This window comes from Leptonychotes weddellii, chromosome 6 (assembly GCF_054177405.1).
Source record: "Leptonychotes weddellii isolate Sample4059 chromosome 6, ASM5417740v2, whole genome shotgun sequence".
Taxonomy (NCBI): Eukaryota; Metazoa; Chordata; class Mammalia; order Carnivora; family Phocidae; genus Leptonychotes; species Leptonychotes weddellii.
The window spans coordinates 60881542-60901026 of record NC_138374.1 but is presented as its reverse complement, the minus strand read 5'-3'; the positions used below and the strand labels follow the sequence as shown (position 1 = coordinate 60901026).

At 40.6% G+C, this 19485-nt stretch overlaps 1 protein-coding gene across 2 annotated transcripts in view; it reads left to right on the top strand.

Moving 5' to 3' along the window:
• The window catches only part of CCSAP (centriole, cilia and spindle associated protein), a 20114-nt gene extending 3808 nt beyond the window's left edge, over positions 1-16306 (top strand). Inside the window, exons 2-3 of one of the 2 annotated variants that reach the window (XM_081824237.1) lie at positions 10616-10884; positions 12184-16306. In XM_081824237.1, the coding sequence (XP_081680363.1) occupies positions 10616-10884; positions 12184-12360 (446 nt within the window). In that variant the 3' untranslated portion in view covers positions 12361-16306. The remainder of the gene's footprint in view (positions 1-10615; positions 10885-12183) is intronic. The other variant, XM_081824238.1, reaches the window with a different exon arrangement.
• The last annotated feature ends 3179 nt before the right edge of the window (positions 16307-19485 follow it).

Sequence of the window (19485 nt, the reverse complement as noted above, 5' to 3'; positions counted from 1 at the left end):
GGCCTCCCGCCAAGGAGGGAGCCTGATGTGGGACTCCATCCCAGGACCCTGGGATCATGACCTGAGCCGAAGGCAGACGCTTAACGACTGAGCCACCCAGGCGCCCTCTCTTCCTCTTTTTATTCCTTTTTAAAAAATAGTATTCTGTTCTTGATTCATGCATACAGTAACTTCTATTATCTTGCTGAGGATATTACTAGAAGTTTTTTGTTTTCTTCTCCTTGTATTTCTATAGCATAGTCTCTGGTTCCCCACTGTCTCCCCATTTTTGGTTCTTTTTGTTTATAAATCTGAATTTCATGTTAGTTTTCTCAAGTGTCTAATGATCATTGGGTTCTCGTTCTTATTTAAGAGATGGGTCCTAGAGGGCGCCTGGGTGGCTCAGTTGGTTAAGCAACTGCCTTCGGCTCAGGTCATGATCCTGGAGTCCTGGGATCGAGTCCCACATCGGACTCCCTGCTCAGCTGGGGGTCTGCTTCTCCCTCTGACCCTCTTCCCTCTCGTGCTCTCTGTCTCTCATTCTCTCTCTCTCAAATAAATAAATAAAATCTTTAAAAAAAAAAGAGAGAGATGGGTCCTAGAAAGTTGTCAGGACATTCTTTGTGTGTGATAGGGGTGGCAGTGGGAGTGTTTACTGTGGACTGAAGCATGCCTTGAAGAGTGGTCTGGACTGTCTCTAATTGCTTTTTTCGTAGTCACATTTCTTTTTAAATTAAATTTTATTTTTTAGCAATGTTATACATATGCATAATTTTTAAAAATATACTTAAAATGAAAAAAAATAATTCTGACCTATTTCCCATACCTCTTGCTCTCTAGGGTGCACCTTCCAACTCTTTTCAGCTTTGGCCACCCTCTTCTCATCTAGACTTATGTGTTAGCTTTTTTATTGTAAATGTTATATATTGACTTCCCATCATGGGAGATGATTTAGCTTAAGATCTTAGCTCTGCCACCCCCACTCCCCAACATATATATAGGAGCACCCATTTGTCGCACAATATTAACTATATGACTATTTTGTTTAAGCACTGTTTTGTTTCTGTGTTTGAATTATTGTGACTATGTAAAATGGTATTTACAGGTGAGCCAAGTAGTATATTCTGACTACATTTTCTTTTCATTTATGTTTTTCCTGAAGTTAACCATTGCTTCATTTTTTTGTTTGCTTATGTATATTTTTTATATTCCCATCATTAATTCAGCTTGAAATAGTCTGGTAGTACTTTAAAACTTGTCATATGCTAGACACATTAGGTGTTCCATTCATTTAGTTTTTTCCTTGGAGACATTTTTTTTTTGAACCCTCATCCTCCTTATTTATGCTGCCCAGATCTGACACAGCTGTCAGTCTGGGGCTTCTCTTCACTGTTTGCCTGAGTATTCCTTTTGCTTACCTCCTTTATCTGAACCCTGTCTTAGAAATCTCAAGCATCCTTTGTGTGGCTAATCCCTTCCTTTTGGTGTAACACATCCTGTGTAAGTCCTGAGAAATGTTGCATGGGAAGTAATGGTTTTGTGACCTTGCATGACTGAAAATGCCTTTACTATATCCAAAGGTTGGATTGATATTTTGCAAGGTAGAGAATTTTAGATTAGAAATTTCAGTGTTTTAAGGCATTATTATATTGAATCCTACTTTTTGGTCTTGCTTTTTAGAAGTACCATGCCATTCTGACACCCTGTGTATGTGACCTCATTTTTTTTTTCTTTCTTTTGGTGGGGGGGGCAGTTTTTAAAGAGGTTCTCTTTATCCTAGGTGTTCTAAAATTCTATGTGTATGTCCTTTTTTTTTTTTTTTTTTAACGTAAGCTCTACACCCAATGTGGGGCTTGAACTCATGACCCTGAGGTCAAGAGTCACATGTTCTGCCAACTCAGCCAGCCAGGTGCCCCCTATGTGTATGTCTTTTATCATTCATTGGGCTGACAACTTGGTGGGCCTCTTTAGTCTGGAAATATTTCTTACAGTTCAGTAATATTTTCTAGTACCATTTAAAATAATTTCCTGTGCTCTATTCGGTTTTTCTTTCTATGATTATTTTTCGTTGGATGGTATAACTCCTGAATCAAATCTCTAAAATTTTTATTTAAAACTTCTCTGATATTGGAATTTTGGGTTCTGTTTTCTTGGAGAACTCATCAATTTTATCTTCCAAACTTTATACTGAAATTTTTAGTTCTACCATCCCAGTTTTAAATTCTGAAAAGATTACATGTTTTTTGTCCCAAGTGTTATTTTTAAAAATTAAAAATAAAAAAATAGCATCCTGTTCTTCTTGGATTTCTTTTAACTCAAAAAAAAAAAAAACACCATAAATATCCTTTGAGGGCTCTCTTGTATTTCCTAGTCTTTTCTGTATATTTTGGTCTTTTTCTTTTTCGAGGATGTACTCACATGTTTGCTCTTAGCCTGTCTGCTCATATGTAAGAGTGAGGCTTGAAGAACTTTTTAGGAGCTCTGGATGTGGGGGTGCTTGTTGACTAATTGGATGAGGACCAGCTGTTTCTCTGAGGGACTTCAAGCATAGTATATGCCCATTGTTCTTGTGTTCACTTCCCCAGACAGCATACCTCCAATCTCCTGCCTGGAAGGTACAAGCCTGGCCATCAGCATTCTGGGAACAGAGTTGGGGAAAGGGAGCAGGGGTCTTGTTCTTTACCACATAAACCTATTTTCAGGAAGGTGTCACCCCTTACTTCTCCTGTGCCTGGTATTTCAAGTCCATACCCCTTCTGGTTCTCTCTGGAGAGTAACCCATATGCCTTCTGGGTTGGGAGAGGAGCCATCACCTGGCTTATGGACTAGAGGAAAGACTGTGCAAGAAGTATCTACAGCTACATAACAGAATTACCCTGAAAACTAATGGCTTAAGATTCCAATACTCATTGATTATTGCTCATGGTTTCTGTGGGTTGAAATTTGCCTGGGCGCAGGGGTATGCCTTGTTTCCACCCTGTGCTGTCTGCAGCCTCTGATGGAAGGTGCCAGGGCTGGGGGCTGTCTGCTACAACATTCACATGTGACATCTTCATGCGCCTGGCCTTCCTCATAACATGCTGGCTGGCCGCCAAGGGCATGTGTTCCAGAGAGAGAGCTGGGCAGATGCTGTATTGCCCTTTGTGACTTATCACTGGGAGCCATGTAGCACCTCTTTCACCCCATTCCTTGCTTGCAAAAGTCTGCCCAGGTTCATGGGGAAGAAGCATCTACCAGCCCAATTCTCAACAGGCACGTTCATATTATGTGGTTAGAAGAGTATGTGGGCTGGGGCACTGATTAATGCTGGACCTTCTGCAACATTTTCCAGTTCCTTTTGGGGTTCAGTTTGTGTCCTTTCTTTCTTCTGCAGGGAGTTAGGATTCATCCTACTCAATTTTGCAAGGTCACTTCTACATCTTCATCTACTTTCCAGCTTCCAAAATTTTATCAACACCTGATGTCATCACCTCCCTTGCTTTTTGTCCTGTGGGTTATGCCTTTTTTCCTTCACTCTAGTGGGCTTTTGGGATGAAGGGACTATACACACATGTCATTGGTGTGTATTTAACCTAAATTCCATTTGTTGTATTTTTACTTATGTTTATTTTTTACTTCTTTCTTTCTTTTTTATTTTTATTTTTTAAAGATTTTATTTATTCATTTGACAGAGAGAGAGACATCGAGAGAGGGAACACAAGCAGGGGGAGTGGGAGAGGGAGAAGCAGGCTTCCTGCTGAGCAGGGAGCACGATGCAGGGCTCAATCCCAGGACGCTGGGATCACGACCTGAGCCTAAGGCAGACGCTCAAAGGACTGAGCCACCCAGGCACCCTACTTCTTTCTTTCTTGATCAGTCTTACCAGAAACTTGTGGATTCTATTAGTTTTTTTCCCAAACTAATGCTTGGCTATGTGGATTTTCTTTATTATATGTTTTTATTAATCCATGATCTTTTTTCCCTTACTCTAATTTTCCTTTTTTTGAAGATTTTATTTATTTGAGAGAGAGAATGCACATGCAAGCTGGGGAAGGAGCAGAGGGGGAGGGAGAGGGACAAGCAGACTGCACTGAGCTTGGACACTGACGCGGGGCTTGATCCCAGAACCCTGAGATCATGACTGGAGCCGAAACCAAGAGTCAGACGCTTAACCCACTGAGCCACCCAGGTGCCCCCTCTGATTTTCCTTGAGTTTATTTTTCTAACTTTTTAAGATGATGCTTATTGATTTTGTTTTGTTTTGTATGGTTTTTTTTTCCCTGCCTTTCTTTTTGGATATATTGATTTAAGGCTATAAATTTCCATCTAATTACTGCTTTAGCTATACCATCAGTTGAGTATGATCAATCCTAACTCCCTGCAGGAGAAAGGCCCAAGTTTTGTTATATAGTATTTTATTTATTTAAGCAAAATTATTATGATTTTTAAAATACATGAAAAATTAAATAAAGTTTAACATTTATGTATATAAATACATAAATACAAACATAAGGAAACATATTTTCCTTTAAAAAAAAGACTAGGGGCAGCTGGGTGGTTCAGTCAGTTAAGCATCTGTATCTTGATTTCAGCTCAGGTCATGATCTCAGGATGGTGAGTTGAGCCCCACGTCGGACCCCTCACTCAGCACGGAGGTATGCTTGAGATTCTCTCTCTCCCTCTGCCCACGCTCTCTAAATAAATAAAATCTTAAAAAAAAAAAAAAAGAAAACCCAAATACCAAAAATCTACAAACATTATGCTTGGTGAAGAAACTTTAGAAGCATGTCTTTTCTTCCCTCCCCCCCCTTTTTTTTTTTAAAGATTTTATTTATTTATTGAGAGAGAGAGAGCATGCACATATGCACCACTGGGGGAGGGGCAGAGGGGGAGAGAGAGAATCTCAAGCAGACTCCACAGACTTCCATCACCACTACTTTTTTTTGAAATTGTTAAACATTGCTGTAAAGTATACCTAACACACTTTACCATTTTTAAATGTGACATTGAGTACATTCCCATTTTTTGTAACCATATGATTTGTTTTTGATGTGCACTAAAATGTTTTTAAATTTCAAAACTAGAGATTTTTAAAGTTTTTTATTTTTATTTTATCGAGTTTAATTACACTACAGTTAGAGGATACAGTTTATTTGATTTAAATAAATATATGAAGATTTGGTTTATAGCCTTAGATATGTCAATTCTTGTAAACGCCAAGCATTTATATTATTACAAGTTCTGTACCCTGTAGTTATTGGATACAGTGTTGTGTATGTATCCATCAGGTCAAATTCTGTCGTTCAAATACTTTAAAAAAATCTTTAGAAAATACTTTAAAAAATCAGACTGTTCAATAAAACTTACTGTGATGGTGGATATGTTCTTTGTATCATCCAGTATGGTGGTCACTTGCCAGATGAGGTTATTGAGCACTTAAACTCCGACAAGCCTATCTGAGGAACTGAATGTTTACCTTTATTTTAATTAATTTAAACTTATCTTTAATAGCCACATGTGGTTAGGCTTTTGTATTGGATTCAGCATAGTCCTAAAACAAGACTGGATTTTTGTTTGAGTGTTCTGTCAGTTACTGAGAAAGGGGGTGTTCTAATCCTCCACTATAATGGTTCTGAGCACTGTTTTTGTTTGTCTGAAGTCTTTATTCTAAGCTTCGTTCTTTTGAATAGGATTTCGAATCATAGACTTACATGCACTTCTCCTATACCAGGCACTACTTCAAGAGTTTTATAAATATTAATATTACAGTGATAAGTCTGACTCTTCTGTATTTTCCATCTTTGTCTCCTGCTGCTGCAGATGTACTTGAGTTTGTCTTTTTCTTGAAGTATTACGGAGCGTAAATGCCGTTATTTTATAGTCTGTTAATGCTAATTCCCTCATGTCAAGGCTATTACTCCTGCTGGTCCTTCCTTACTATCTTCTCTCCTTGTGTGCTGGCTCATTATTTTGCAGTACATTCATAATTATGTTTGCAAAATCATTTGCAGGGATAATTTGAGGCCTCAGGTCTCCAGAGAAGAGTTGAGTTTTTTGTGTTGGGTGCCTGTGGACCTTCTGGGTTTTGAGCAGCAGTCTTTATCCATGCTGGGGAGGGTTGGTCCCGTAGTCCACTGTTGACTATGAACTGAGGTCTCCACTCTGTTCACCCTGTAGCCCGCTGTAGTCTGGTTCCCTGACCCCACGTTCCCCTCTGTCCGCCATGGGACAGCTTGGTTGCCAAATGCCAAGTCTCTTCCTCCTCGTCTCACTGACACCCCCCTGCCCCCATCGTATTTGGCACTGTTAAGTGCTATCTCCTTCACCGAAGCTCTTCCCTTCATTGCTCACCTGGTTAGTTTTTCTACTTTTCTAGCAATCTTTCTCGCCCTTTCGGCGCCCCTTCCTCTGCCTGGCTGCTCCTTAAATCACGGTCCCGGGGGCCTGACTCTACTCTCCCCTTCTCTGACTGCGTTGCTTCTGTTCCACATCCAGGCCTCAGCTCCCACCTGCTCACTCACCACCTCTCCCGGCCCCAGATTAAGTGTCCGGCTGCTGCCTGCTTGGCTGTTCCAGAAGCATGTCACATCTGAGGCGACTCTCCTTTCCTTATCCTTTGGTGGGCCTTTCATTAGAGGACAGCATGCCCATCCACTCCAGACACCTGGGGGAGCTGTAGCCTCCTCTTTGTGCCCAGGGCTGCGTTGTGTCCGTGCTCACCTGTCAGTCCTACCCAGTGTTGCTGGGCTGTCTGCTCTGGGAGAGGCTTTGGCACCATCTCACTGCTGTTCTGGTCAGTGTGTACTTCGCAAGTGCCCGGTGAGTCTGAGCACCTGCCGGGCTTGGCGGGCCCCCTTCTGGTCCTTCTTTGCCTCTCCACCTCTACCGTGCCTGTCGGTCCCTACCTCCCCCCACTTCCCACACCACCCCCAGACTGCCATCGTTTGCTAGCTGGCCTTTCTGTCCTCACCCTTCTAACTCATCCTTCACGTTGCTAGTTAGAGGCGTTATTCCTAAAATGTAAATAGGGCCATGTCATTTTCCAGCTTAAAATCCTTTAGTGATTCTTCATCATTTTCAGGATAAAATAAAACTCCTGAGTTTGGCATAGAAAGTCTTTATTTCACCCTTGCTACCTGCTCCATGTCTTCATCCATAGACTCTCTGTGTACCTGTCATTTTGAACTATTTATATTCCCTCCTCTCTGGGCCTTTGAACGAGACATTCCCCCTTGCTGAGATTCTCTTTTCTCTTTTCTTCCTGGCTAGCTTATCCTTTAAACGAAATCATTATTACCTTCTCTGGGTAAGCTTCTCTGGAAGACCTGGGTTAGACACATAGGGAATGGGAGAGGAAGAGAAAGAAGGGAAATGAATCAATGAAGATGATTTGGGTTGTTTTCCCTCTCTTTCTCAGTATTGTGACTGCACAAGCCTTCGTTCCCCCCCCTCACCCCACTTTCTATTTCCCTTTGTCTTGGTCTTGATGGGCTTCTTTCCCCCTCTTCCTATAGCCAGCAAAGAGAAGAGAACAATGTGTGGACACATCACTCAGAAATGTTTGAGCAATGAATGGGTTTAGGTTCTCATGGTAAAATGGAAGATTGGCGTCTCGTCTTATCCGCAAACAGCTCAAGTGCTGTGTTTAAAGATACGGCACCGTGGTACAGAGCACTAAACTCCAGGGTCAGTGCGTTATCTCTTAAAATATGTAGTAATAAATGAAACAGTCTGGTAGAGTCAAGGTCATTGCTAAAGACAGACAGCAAGGCTTCTTACATTTGTGCCACAGGACCATGTACACTGTGGGATCTGGACTTCTTATTCAGGGGCTTACTCTAAAGGGAACATGGACAGAAGCAAGAAAAGAATCACAGCTAAAAATAGTAAGGGACAAGAGTATGTCCTAAAGAAGTGATGAGGTTTTGGAATAGCAATCTATAAAATCATTACCTAGGGACAAATTCTGGAGCATCTAAAGTGAGGGGTATCCTTAAGACCTTAAAGATCCTTAAACAGCTGGGGTAAGTGAAATGGAGCCCAGATGCATAAGGAGCTCTTATTCAAAAGAATGAAATTAGATCACAGTCTTAACACCAGACGAAAATTAACTCAAGTGGGTTAAAGACCTGACACCATAAAATTCCTAGAAGAAAACACAGGCAGTAAGCTCCTTGACATCAGTCTTAGCGATGTGTTTTTTGGACTTGATTCCAAAGGCAAGGGAAACAAAAGCAAAAATAACCAAACAGGACTACAACAAGCTGAAAAGCTTCTGCACAGTGAGGGAAACCATCAACAAAGTAAAAAGGAGGCAACCTATTGAACTGGAGAAGATATTTGCAAATGACCTATCCCATAAGGGGTTAAATATCCAAACTATATACAGAACTCCCACAACTCAACAACAAAAAAACCCGAACAACCCAAATTAAAAAATGGGCAGAGGCTCTGAATAGACATTTTTCCAAAGAAGATATACAGATGGCCAATAAGCATATGAAAAGACATTAAACATCAGTAATTATCAGGGAAATGCAAATCAAAACCACAATTAGATATCACCTCACACCTGTTAGAGTTGTGATTACTGAAAAGATCAGAAATAACAGGTATTACAAGGATGTGGGGAAAAGGGAGCCCTCATACACTTGGTAGGAATATAAGTTGGTACAGCCACTATGGAAAACAATATGGAGATTCCTCACAAAAGTAAGAATAGAACTAACTGTATGATCCAGCAATTCCACTTCTGGGTATTTATCTGAAGAGTACAAAAACACTAATTTGAAAAGACATGGGCACCCCTGTGTTTATCACAGCATGAGATACGATAGCCAAGATCTAGAAACAACCTAAGTGGCCATCGACGGATGAATGGATAAAGAACCTAAGGCTTATATATGCACACGACAGAATGTTACTCAGAGTAGCCACAGAAAAGGGTAGGAAATCTTGCCATTTGCAACAAAATGGATGTCTCTAAAGGGTTTCATACTAAGTGAAATGAGCCAAATGAAGAAAGACAAATACCATATGATCTCACCTATATGGAGAATCTAAAAAACAAGACAAATCAACAAACAAAACAAAAACAAACTCATAGATACAGAGAACAGATTAGCGGTTACCAGAGCGGGGAGGGAGATGGGGGAGGGCAGAATGGGTGAAGGGGCTCAACTGCACAATGGACAGTAACTAGGCTTACAGTGGTGATCACTTTGTAGTGTATACAAATATCAAATTATAATGTTATATACCAATGTTATGTCAATAAAAACAGAACGTAAATTTAGGCTGAAATGCAACATGAGCTCGCAAAGGGTTTAAACCAAACAGTATAACTTTTATAAAAGATAAAAGATTTATTAAAAATAATGAAAATCATAAAATGTTAGGGAAGTGGGTATGTTTTAGAGTGTATCCTTAATGTCTGGTGTTGACCTCAGGTAGAGCAGTCCCATTTTTTTTTTTTAAGATTTTATTTGAGATAGAGTGAGAGTGAGCGAGAGAGCACAAGCAGGGGGAGCGGCAGGCAGAGGGAGAAGCAGACTCTCCGCCGAGCAGGGAGCCCGATGCAGGGCTCGATGCCATCATGACCTGAGCCAAAGGCAGACGCTTTACCGCCCAAGCCACCCAGCTGTCCCAGGGCAGTCCCATTTTCCTCCAGAGTTTCTCCAGCTCTGCTGACAGAATTTAGGACCATGTACACTGTGGGTTCTCATTCATGCAGGCATTTCTATTGCACGTGTTGGGGGAGCTCTCCTCTCCAGCTCTTCATACTGGGAATGTGGGCTGGGAGCCTATGTGAGTAACTATGGAAACACTCCCAATTGTGACTGAGGACCTTTCAAATTGAGGTCGCCAGCTCGCTCTTACAAGGAGCAGGTAAGAGCCATAGGGAACTTTCTATATTCATGGAACGTCAAAAAGAAATGAAATTGAGCATGTAAGCACCATCAGGAGCTTTCCATAATCATGGTGCCTCAGAAAGAAATGGAATCCTGGAACTCCAGTTGAGTAAATTAAAAACTAACCTTTTGCCGCCGCTGAGTGATTAGCACAAATCCAGATCTTTCTCTGAAGCAAGACACTGATGATTGGACCTATCTTGGGATTGTGGAGAAAGCTGTTAGGCTGTGGTGTTTTCTAGCTTTTAATATTTAATTGAGCTGCTTAGTCTCTGAATATGAATAACAGGGGTGTCTGGGTGGCTCAGTGGGTTGAGCGCCCGACTCTTGATTTCGGCTCAGGTCATGATTTCAGGGTTGTGAGATCGAGCCCTGTTTTGGGCTCTGTGCTGAGCATGGAGCCTGCTTGGGATTCTCTCTCTCTCTCTGCCCTCCCCCACCCCAAAATAAATAAATAAATAAATCTTTTTAAAAAAAGAATATGCACAACAGTTGTTGCTTTTGAATAGGCTTGGTTCAATATTGGTGTATTTATTGATTTTAAAATGGGATGGACTGAAAAGTGTGATACTAATTTGTTTCTGTATTTCTGCTCTCCAGGAAATTGTGAATTGAGCTATAAGCGAACAAGTTACTGAACTAAGCATTATGAATTTCACAACCCAAATATTTAAAGTAATTATATAGAAACGTGATTTTAAACCATTCTCATTTTGTTTTATCTCCTTTTTTTTTTTTTTGAAAAGCACTGCCAGTGAAAGATACAAAAGAAAACCCTGAACAACAGATCAGAACAAAAGAGACTGACAAGTTACCTAGCAGTACTGAACCTCGACAGCAACAAAGTGCCTTATTTGCTAGAGGAAGTAGGAAAGCAGTCAAAAGTCCTCAAAGATCATCAAGTAAAATAAAAGAGAACAAGCATCCGTTTGCCCTTTATGGGTGGGGAGAAAAACAGACGGATACAGGAAGCCAAAAAACTCACAACGTCTGTGCTTCCGCTCCGGTGCATGAGGTGGGTTCGTGTGCACCAGCTTCTCTGCCTTTCCTTGGAGGATGGGAGTTGGGCTATGTTCCTGTGAACCTGTCCTGTGTTCACTGCGATGCTTGGGCGTCATGGTAGGTCTTAGGGGATGGTCGGGGGGCGGGGGGGAGGGCAAGGAAAGCCCAGACCTGGGCATCTGATTGGCAAACAGGAGTCTGGGTGTTAGCTTCCCGGAGATAGAGGGATTTTGCTGGGAGTTAGCTGGTATCTGGAAGGTTTACCGATATGGAGCCAGGTGAAGAAGTGGCTGGAAGCAGGGTTTTCAGGTTGCTGGGAGGCCGGTGGGCCAGAGGAGGAGGAGCATGACCAGGGCTGGTGGTGGCCCATCTGGATTTGCCACGGGCCTCTGGAGAGGTTTCCAGTTCCTTGGGGCTTTGATAACTGGTATTCCTTGACCCCTTTGTTTTCTTTTGTTAGATGGCTTCTCCTATAGTTCTCGGCATCTACTGTAGACTCCCTTTTGCTCTTTGCATTAAATATGGATGATTATGTTTTCCCCTGCTCATCCATATCCGGTGCCTTTTGCTCCTTGGAGCCTTGGTTGTCCTCTCCCTTGGTCCTGAGAACGTGTCTGACAAGAGGTCTTCACGTGTGGAGGCCCAAAGGAGTCACGTATGTTAGTGTTAACGTTGCTGCTACAGCCTAAAGCAAAGAATGAATGACAAGAAGCAGAAAGTACGGTTTGAATTCCGATGAAATACCATAATCAGATTCTTATTGAACAGACTTCTGAACGAGCCCTAGCAGATGGTGTTTTTTGGAGTGATATTTGAGACAATGAAGCTGTGGTTTAACAAAAGACTCTGGCAATTCCATGGGATTAAGTTTAAGAGAGTTTATCTGTAGTACGAAATGTTTTATGTGGTAAAAATCCCTTGAGACTTTTTTTGTTGTTGTTGTTGTTTAGTATACTGTTGTAAAACATTTAAAGTCCTTTAATGGAATACTTATCCAGGCTTGATGCTAAGCTTTTTCAATAATTTTCCAGAGCCTATTTCTAGAGGCACATTGCAAATTGGTTGCTTATTTCTATCTACAGTTCAGTGCAGTGGACGTTTTTGGTGGTACAGCGTCTTGGTCACTGACGGCAGGCAAGGGGATGGCTTTTGGGGAGAAGCGAACCAACGGGGCCGGGCTTGCCTCTGGCCTGCTTCAGGTGACCTGCGCATGGCTTCATTGGAGATATTCTTGGAAACTGTTACAAAAGCCACGGAACTTATTATGCATTTATTTTGGAAATAATAATTTTTTTATTTTTGAATACCTTAGATTCATGAATCAGCATTACGAGCCAAGAACAGAAGGCAGGTGGAAAAAAGGAAACTGATGGCTCAGAGGCAGCGCGCCCACTCCGTAGAGGTGGAGAAGAACAGAAGGATAAAGCCTTCCCCCTCCGAGAACCCGTGGATGACAGAATACATGAGATGCTACTCAGCACGAGCCTAAAGGCAGAAACGGTTGCTGGGACAGCCTCTTCGAAAAAGTGTAAATGAAAGAAAGAAGAAACAGAACAAAAGAAAAACCATCAAAAGAAAACAGACACAGGTTTAAGAAACCAGTGGACGACGCAAGGTTTCTCGTGGGGAATTTCCTCAAGACTGCTCTATTTCGATAGATCCTGGTCACCTACCTCAGCTGTAGGGTGACAGTTGAAGCCATAGACATTTGGTCATTTCTGACGCTAATCCCCTAAATATTTGATATTCTTATAAGGGTTTTGTTTTAAAGCATCTTAATCTTTGCAGACACCGACACCGAATGCCTTTAAATGGCTACAGATGTTTAACACTCAGTATTGTCGTCAGATTAGCTAGAGCCTGTTGTCATCCTGTTCTCATCACTTTCCAGATTCCACAGCCAGTGAGGTCATTCCAACTTGCAGCTTTAGACCCATTTTCCTTTTGTGGAGTTTTCTTTGTGGAAGAATAGCTTGTCAACTGAGTTTTCAACACTAATATTGACTCCTTGTGTAGTGAAACCAGACCTGTTTGTGTTTCAGTTTCGGCACCACGTCCCAGAGACTGTGATATTTAAGAATTCTCTGCGTTGGGTGAGGGTCCTCTTTTCTCCTTAGGAGTCACTGAGGCACTTACTGTTTCATAGTTTAATAGATCGAATGCATTCCAATGACTGAAGTGCCAGTGCTGTGTCTTCAGAGTAGTACTGAACCTTTTTTTTATTATTATTGCAACTTTTTTTTTTTTTTTTTTAAACACTTAACTGGGAATCAGTTCCTTGCCGCACTGTGGGCTTTTGCCTCTTCTAGAATAGTTGGCAGTGACATTTAGAACTCACAGTGTGAAATTTCATTTAATTATGTTGAGATTGTCTTGCTCCCTGGGGACAGGGGGCAAATATTAAGAGACCAGTTAGAGATGTGGCCTACCCCTCCTTTCTGCACTTTCTTCTCTACAGACTCATTCATAACAAAGCCTCGACTCTGTACGTCATTCAGACTTCTGGCTGAAACGCGTTACTCCCAGCCAGTAGATGTCACAGAGAACTTACAGTGGGAGAATAGTAGTGTGTGTCGAGACACAGTTGTGAGTGTGTAAGCCAAGTGCGCCTTCCCTGGTACATTTGCTCTCGGGGTAGAAAAATGGTTTTAAGGAGCACTGGTTTCTATTCAGCAGAGACAGGAATCTACAGGAAGGATGAGTCCTAAATTCTCTATAAGAGAGGAAAGGGGTCTTTGCCTAGGCCAGGTTGTCACCTGGAGATGGGCGAATAAAATTTGCCATTAGATGTGAGGTTGAACATTTCCTTGATGTTTTTACTCTGTCTTTGAAGTATTATGGTCAATTTTTACTTTTTTTTTTTTTTTAAGTAGGCTCCACCCCCAACATGGGGCTTGAACTCACGACCCTCAGAGCAAGAGTCGCCTGCTGTACTGATTGAGCCAGCCAGGCGCCCCTATCGTCAATTTTTAGAACACAAATATGTCTTATTCCACATAAAGTCTTCACACAGTGTCATCTTACAACTGTACTGAGCTTTGACGACTCACTTACGAATCATGAGCTTTAAAAAAAAACACAACTTTTTAAATATTTGCATTGTTTTGAAGTGAATTCTTTTACATAGAGAGCTCTCCTAATCATTGAGATGTATATTTAACAGGAAGTTCTATATGTTGGTCCAAACAACCTTGCTAATAATTCTGGTGAATGTTGCTGTAATTATTATTAAAGTCCTTAAACACTGCAGGTACCTAAAGATCAGATTAATGTGGCATTGTGATGGTGTAGCTGATTGTAAAAACTGTTCCTTTCCAACCACTTCTTGCATGTTTGGTTTTAGCCATGAAGCTCAAGCGTTCCTGTTGCACCGGACAATCTTAGGGAAGCTAGCCTTGGGAGTAGCTCAGGCCCCACACTGACGGGCTGCCTTAGAAACCCAACTTCCTCAGGCTTTGACCAAGCCAGACTCTCTCCTTTAGAGAACAGACTCGTATTTAATGTGCTTACTACTGAAAACTCCAGATAGAGATAAAACCTAGAAGGCAATATTGGCCAATTGCCCCCTTTTTAAGTAGAGGACAAATGAACAAGCTTTTTAAAGTACTGTTAATGTGCGTGAACAATGAATTAATCAATCTGAATTAATTGTGAGTGCCCTTCCCATGCCCGAGTCATTAGTTGGTTAGGGTGTCTTTTCTTTTTAGGGGTGGAAATTACCCTTTGAGCCCATGACGTTTTTTTAAGTGGTAACAATTTGATGGTCTTACTTTTTCCTTCTCACTGGAGAAACAAATGTATTTGTAACTATGTTCCTAAATCATGGGACAAGTTGGAAGACAGGAAGATAGTTTAAAATTACCTTTCACGTTGAAAAGCTTGAAACTGTTTGAGAATCCAGTGACACTTAGAAAGATATAACAAAATAATTACTACATAAGACTCTCTCTTTTAAATTTTGGCTTTAAAATTAAAACCGTTTGCCATAAACATGTTTTCTGTGTTACCTTTATTAAAAGCAGTAATAGAATATTGAATAATAATCTAGCACTCTGCTGGGCCAAGGTGAATGAGAAGTAAATAGGAATCTATTCTTTCTTTTTCTTTCTTTTAAAACCTAAAAGGCTGCTCTTATTTAGGAGGTATCAAAATACTTTGGTACTTCTGGTTTTATATATATGTATATATATGTACTCCCCCCCCCACCATGACATTTCTAAGCACACATATACATTTTTTGAAGTTTACTAAACATATAATAGGGTGTAGGTTATCTTAATTGCTCATGATGTAGTAGGCACATATTTATGGCACTTCATATGTAATAGCTTTGTCATTGTTTCATTAAATAAAAATTGCTAATAACTTGAAAGGTGTGTATGCGAGGTCACTCCAACGCGGTCAGCTAAATTGCATGAAAGGTGTCTGAGTTGTTAGAAGTCACTTTCCAGAACAGAATTCTGTGCTATTGGCAGGGTTTAAAAAAATCTACAGTGATTCTCCTCCTTTTAACTCGAAATGCTGTATTGAGCATAAACTTTAAAAAGGGAATGTTATAGTATTTGGTATTTAAAATGTTTAAAAGCATTATTGGCAAAGAGGGAGAGAGGCAAAGCATATGTTGGAAGTGAGAACAACTTTTCTTGTGACTGCTTCAGTTAAAAAATAGTTTCGTGGATCATTTTACCCTGGACTAGATTAAAAATGGTGCTAATGTTTATTTATCTTGATTCTGTATTTGTTTTGATATTAAAATGCTAATGCCTGACTCATAAGGTCCTTACTATAGTCTGGTGATAAGTTACTTAATATTTAAAAAGGGATCCTAAAAATGTGACCTGATCATTTCAAAATGTTTGCATTTGAAATGGATTTTTATACAACAGAATGAGTAGGGAGTCATTCAGTGTAAGTATATGCTTAATACCAAAGTATATGCAAGGAACTATGTCTAGATTATTGGCCCAGATTTGCTCCCTTCAAGCCTCCTGGTGAGAGATAGAAATAAGTTGCTTCTTAAATACTTATTTCCATTTTGAAAGGACACCTGCATGAAGACATTAGAAGCCTCTTTTTGGATTTCTTTTATAATTAGCAAAACTGTACTTAAGAACAGTCTCCCCATGTTGTTGTATGTTTGAGTACGGACTTCACTTTAACATTCTGAAGGAACAAAAGCTGGGCATCTGTAATCACAACGTTGGCTCAGGCAATGAGAATTTTGGGTTGTATTTTCTAAGAACTATGTATTGCTTTTAGCTTATATTTAATATTGCAATTACTTGGAAAATGTGAATAAAGTTAATATTGCAGGCTAAAGTTTCTCTTTTGTGGGAAATAATTCTGATTAGTACATCAATGGTTGAAGAAAATGTATGATCATATTGACTCCTAAAGTGGATTTTTCATCAGACAAATGTTTAACAAGATATACCCAGGAAAAATACTTTCTGTATATTCAACTTTGAGTTGAACTATTAATTTTTCCTAGTCTTTTCCCTCACACCTTCCTATTTTGAAAATTACAAAAGCAATAGTGCATGGTTAAAATAATTAAAAAAGAAGTATAAAGTGAAGGTTCTTTCAGGACCGCCCCCTCACCAAAGTTCTGCACCCCTTCATAGAGGAAACTGGTGTTAAGTTGGGTATGTAAACCTGCAGACCTTTTCTCTAAACACTTAACTATGGAGTTACATATATGTTTCTTGGGGGGTGCACAAGTACATGATCATACCCTACACGTTCTATAGCTTTTAATATCGTAGGGAAGGTTTGTGTTCCAGGTTAAGTGGAGTTTAACACACACCTTCCTTTTGTTCTCACTGAACACAGCAATAAAACCTGTGGACAGAATGTATGGCACAACCATTGGAAGACTCGAAGAGGTAAATAGCACCAAGCGGGTGGGGGAGAACACCAGATTTCTGAGTACAACCGAAGTGGTGAGTTTCCCATTTTTGTATTCCTCTGGTATCTCCCAGCCAGAATGCAGCACAGCCCCAATTGCAGAAGTGAGCACAGTGGTGCAGAGATCCTAGAGAAGCCAGGCTTACGGAACAAAAACATAAGTGCTAGAGCTCAGAAGGAGCGGGGGCGATGCCCTTTCTTTGCTCTCCTCCATTTTTGATGCTAGAGCCCCAGCTAATCCCTTGGCTGCCAATAGGAGCCTGAAGGAGCCAAGAGTGTGAGGGAAGGGAATTTCTTTTCCATTTGGTAGAGCTGTGGCCAAGGAGGTGGGGCCAAGGCTCAGTTACTGGAGTGGGCTGTAAGTGTTGGGCTAGCGGGCCCAGGAAGTACTGGAGAGAGAGTAGGGACTCCACAAAGTTATTTATGAGCTCTGGCTCACCCCTGACCTGCTCACCTGGTTCACACTGTTCACCCATGTAACTGATTCTAATTAGCATACCAAACATATTTGAGATCTCTGCTGATCGGTAGATTGGTAGATCTCTCCCCAGGTCTCCCACTGATCACAAGATGGTGACAGATCCAAGTAGCATTGTAAAGGCTTTGAAAACTGAACTGATGTTAGAATCACCACTCACAGAACTTGTGGCCTGAACCTAACCAGACTGATTACTTGCTAAAACAAAGATATCAACATTCTCCATAGGATTTGCTGGCCTCTCCTCGTGTAACATTCAAAATGCATAGGATACGATCCCAAATTACCCAGCATATAAAAAGCCATGAAAATAACTCTAAAAGAAAGAAATATATACCATCACAGACTTTCAGGAAGCTATGATTAAAATATTCCAACGACTAATCACAAACACGCTTGAAATAAGCATTTAAAGTAGGAATTATCGGGCACCTGGGTGGCTCAGTCTGTTAAGTGTCTGCCTTCAGCTTAGGTCATGATCCCAGAGTCCTGAGATTAAGTCCCACATCAGGCTCCCTGCTCAGCAGGGCGTCTGCTTCTCTGCCCCTCTCCTGGCTCATGCGCATTCTCTCTCTCTCTCAAGTAAATAACATCTTTTTTTTTTTAATTAAATAAAAAAATAAAGTAAAAATAATCAGTAAAGAAATAGATGGTAGAAGAACCAAATGAAAATATTGGAATTGAAAAGTACCAAACTGAAATTTTTAAAACCTCACTGGATAGACTTAGTAGCAAAATGGAGATGACAAGAGAAAGATGCAGATCAATACAAATCATCCAATCGGAACAACAGAGAAAAGAAGAAAAGTTCCAGGATCATGTCATAGAAGTCACAGAATGAGAAGAGAAAGCATAGTGCTGTAAAAACATTGCAGAAATAATGGCTGACAACCACCCAAGGAAGCTGAGTGACCGGGAAACAGGCTCAACCCAAAGAAATCCAAGCTCAGACACATCATAAACTGTAGAAAACTAAAAGACATCTTGAAAGCAGCCAGAGAAAGTGAAACATTACCTAGAGGGGCTAATTCAAATGACAGTCCACTTCCTCATCAGAAACTGTGGAGTCCAGAACTTAAAGTGCTGAAACAGCTGCCAACTCAGAATTCTATATCCAGTGCAATATCTCTTATTTTTACTGCTTTTGTGCTTCCTACTTTCCTTATTCTTCCTTATGGTTTTCCCTTTCCACTCAAAGAGTCCCCTTTAACATTTTTTGTAGGGCTGGTTTGGTGGTCATAAATTCCTTTAACTTTTGTTTGGGAAAATCTTTATCTCTCCTTCTATTCTGAATGATAGCCTTGCTGGATAGAGTATTCTTGGCTGCACATTTTTTCCTTTCAGCACTTTGAATATATCATGCCACTCTTTTCTGGCCTGCAAAGTTTCTGCTGAAAAATCAGCTGATAGCCTTATGGGGTTTCCCTTGTATGTAACTGTCTTCTCTTGCTGCTTTAAAAGATTTTATTTACTTACTTATTTTAGAGGAAGGGAGAGAGAGAGAGAGAGCGAGAGCAGGAGGAGGGGCAGAGGGAGAAGGAGAGAATCTCAAGCAGACTCTGTGCTGAGTGTGGAGCCTAAATTGGGGCTCAATCCCATGACCCTGAGATCATGACCTGAACTGAAATCAAGAGTTGGGCACTTAACCAACTGAGCTACCCAGACACCCCTCTTTTGCTGCTTTTAAAATTTTTTAAAATTCTCTCTTTATAAGTTTTTTTTTTTTTCCATCTTAATTTCTATGTCTTTGTGTGGACTTCTTCTTTGGGTTGATTTTGTTGGAGGATCTCTGTGCCTACTGGATCTAGGTTTCTGTTTCCTTCCCCAGATTTGGGAAGTTTTCAGCTATTATTTCTTCTTATTCCAAATAAATTTTCTGCCCACCTTTCTTTCTCTTCTCTTGGGATCCCTATAATGTGAATGTCATTATGCTTGATGGAGTCACTGAACTCCCTAAGTCTATTCTCATTTTGCATAATTTTTTCTCTCTCACCTGCTCAGCTTTACTACTTTCCATTAATCTGTCCTCCAGGTCACTGACTCATTCTCCTGCCATCTAATAAACTATGTATTCCATCTAGTGTATTTTTAATGTCATTTATTGTGTTCTTCATCTCTGATTGTTTTTTTTATTATTTTATTTTATTTTTTATTTTTTAAAGATTTCACCCAGGGCGCCTGGGTGGCTCAGTTGGTTAAGTGACTGCCTTCAGCTCAGGTCATGATCCC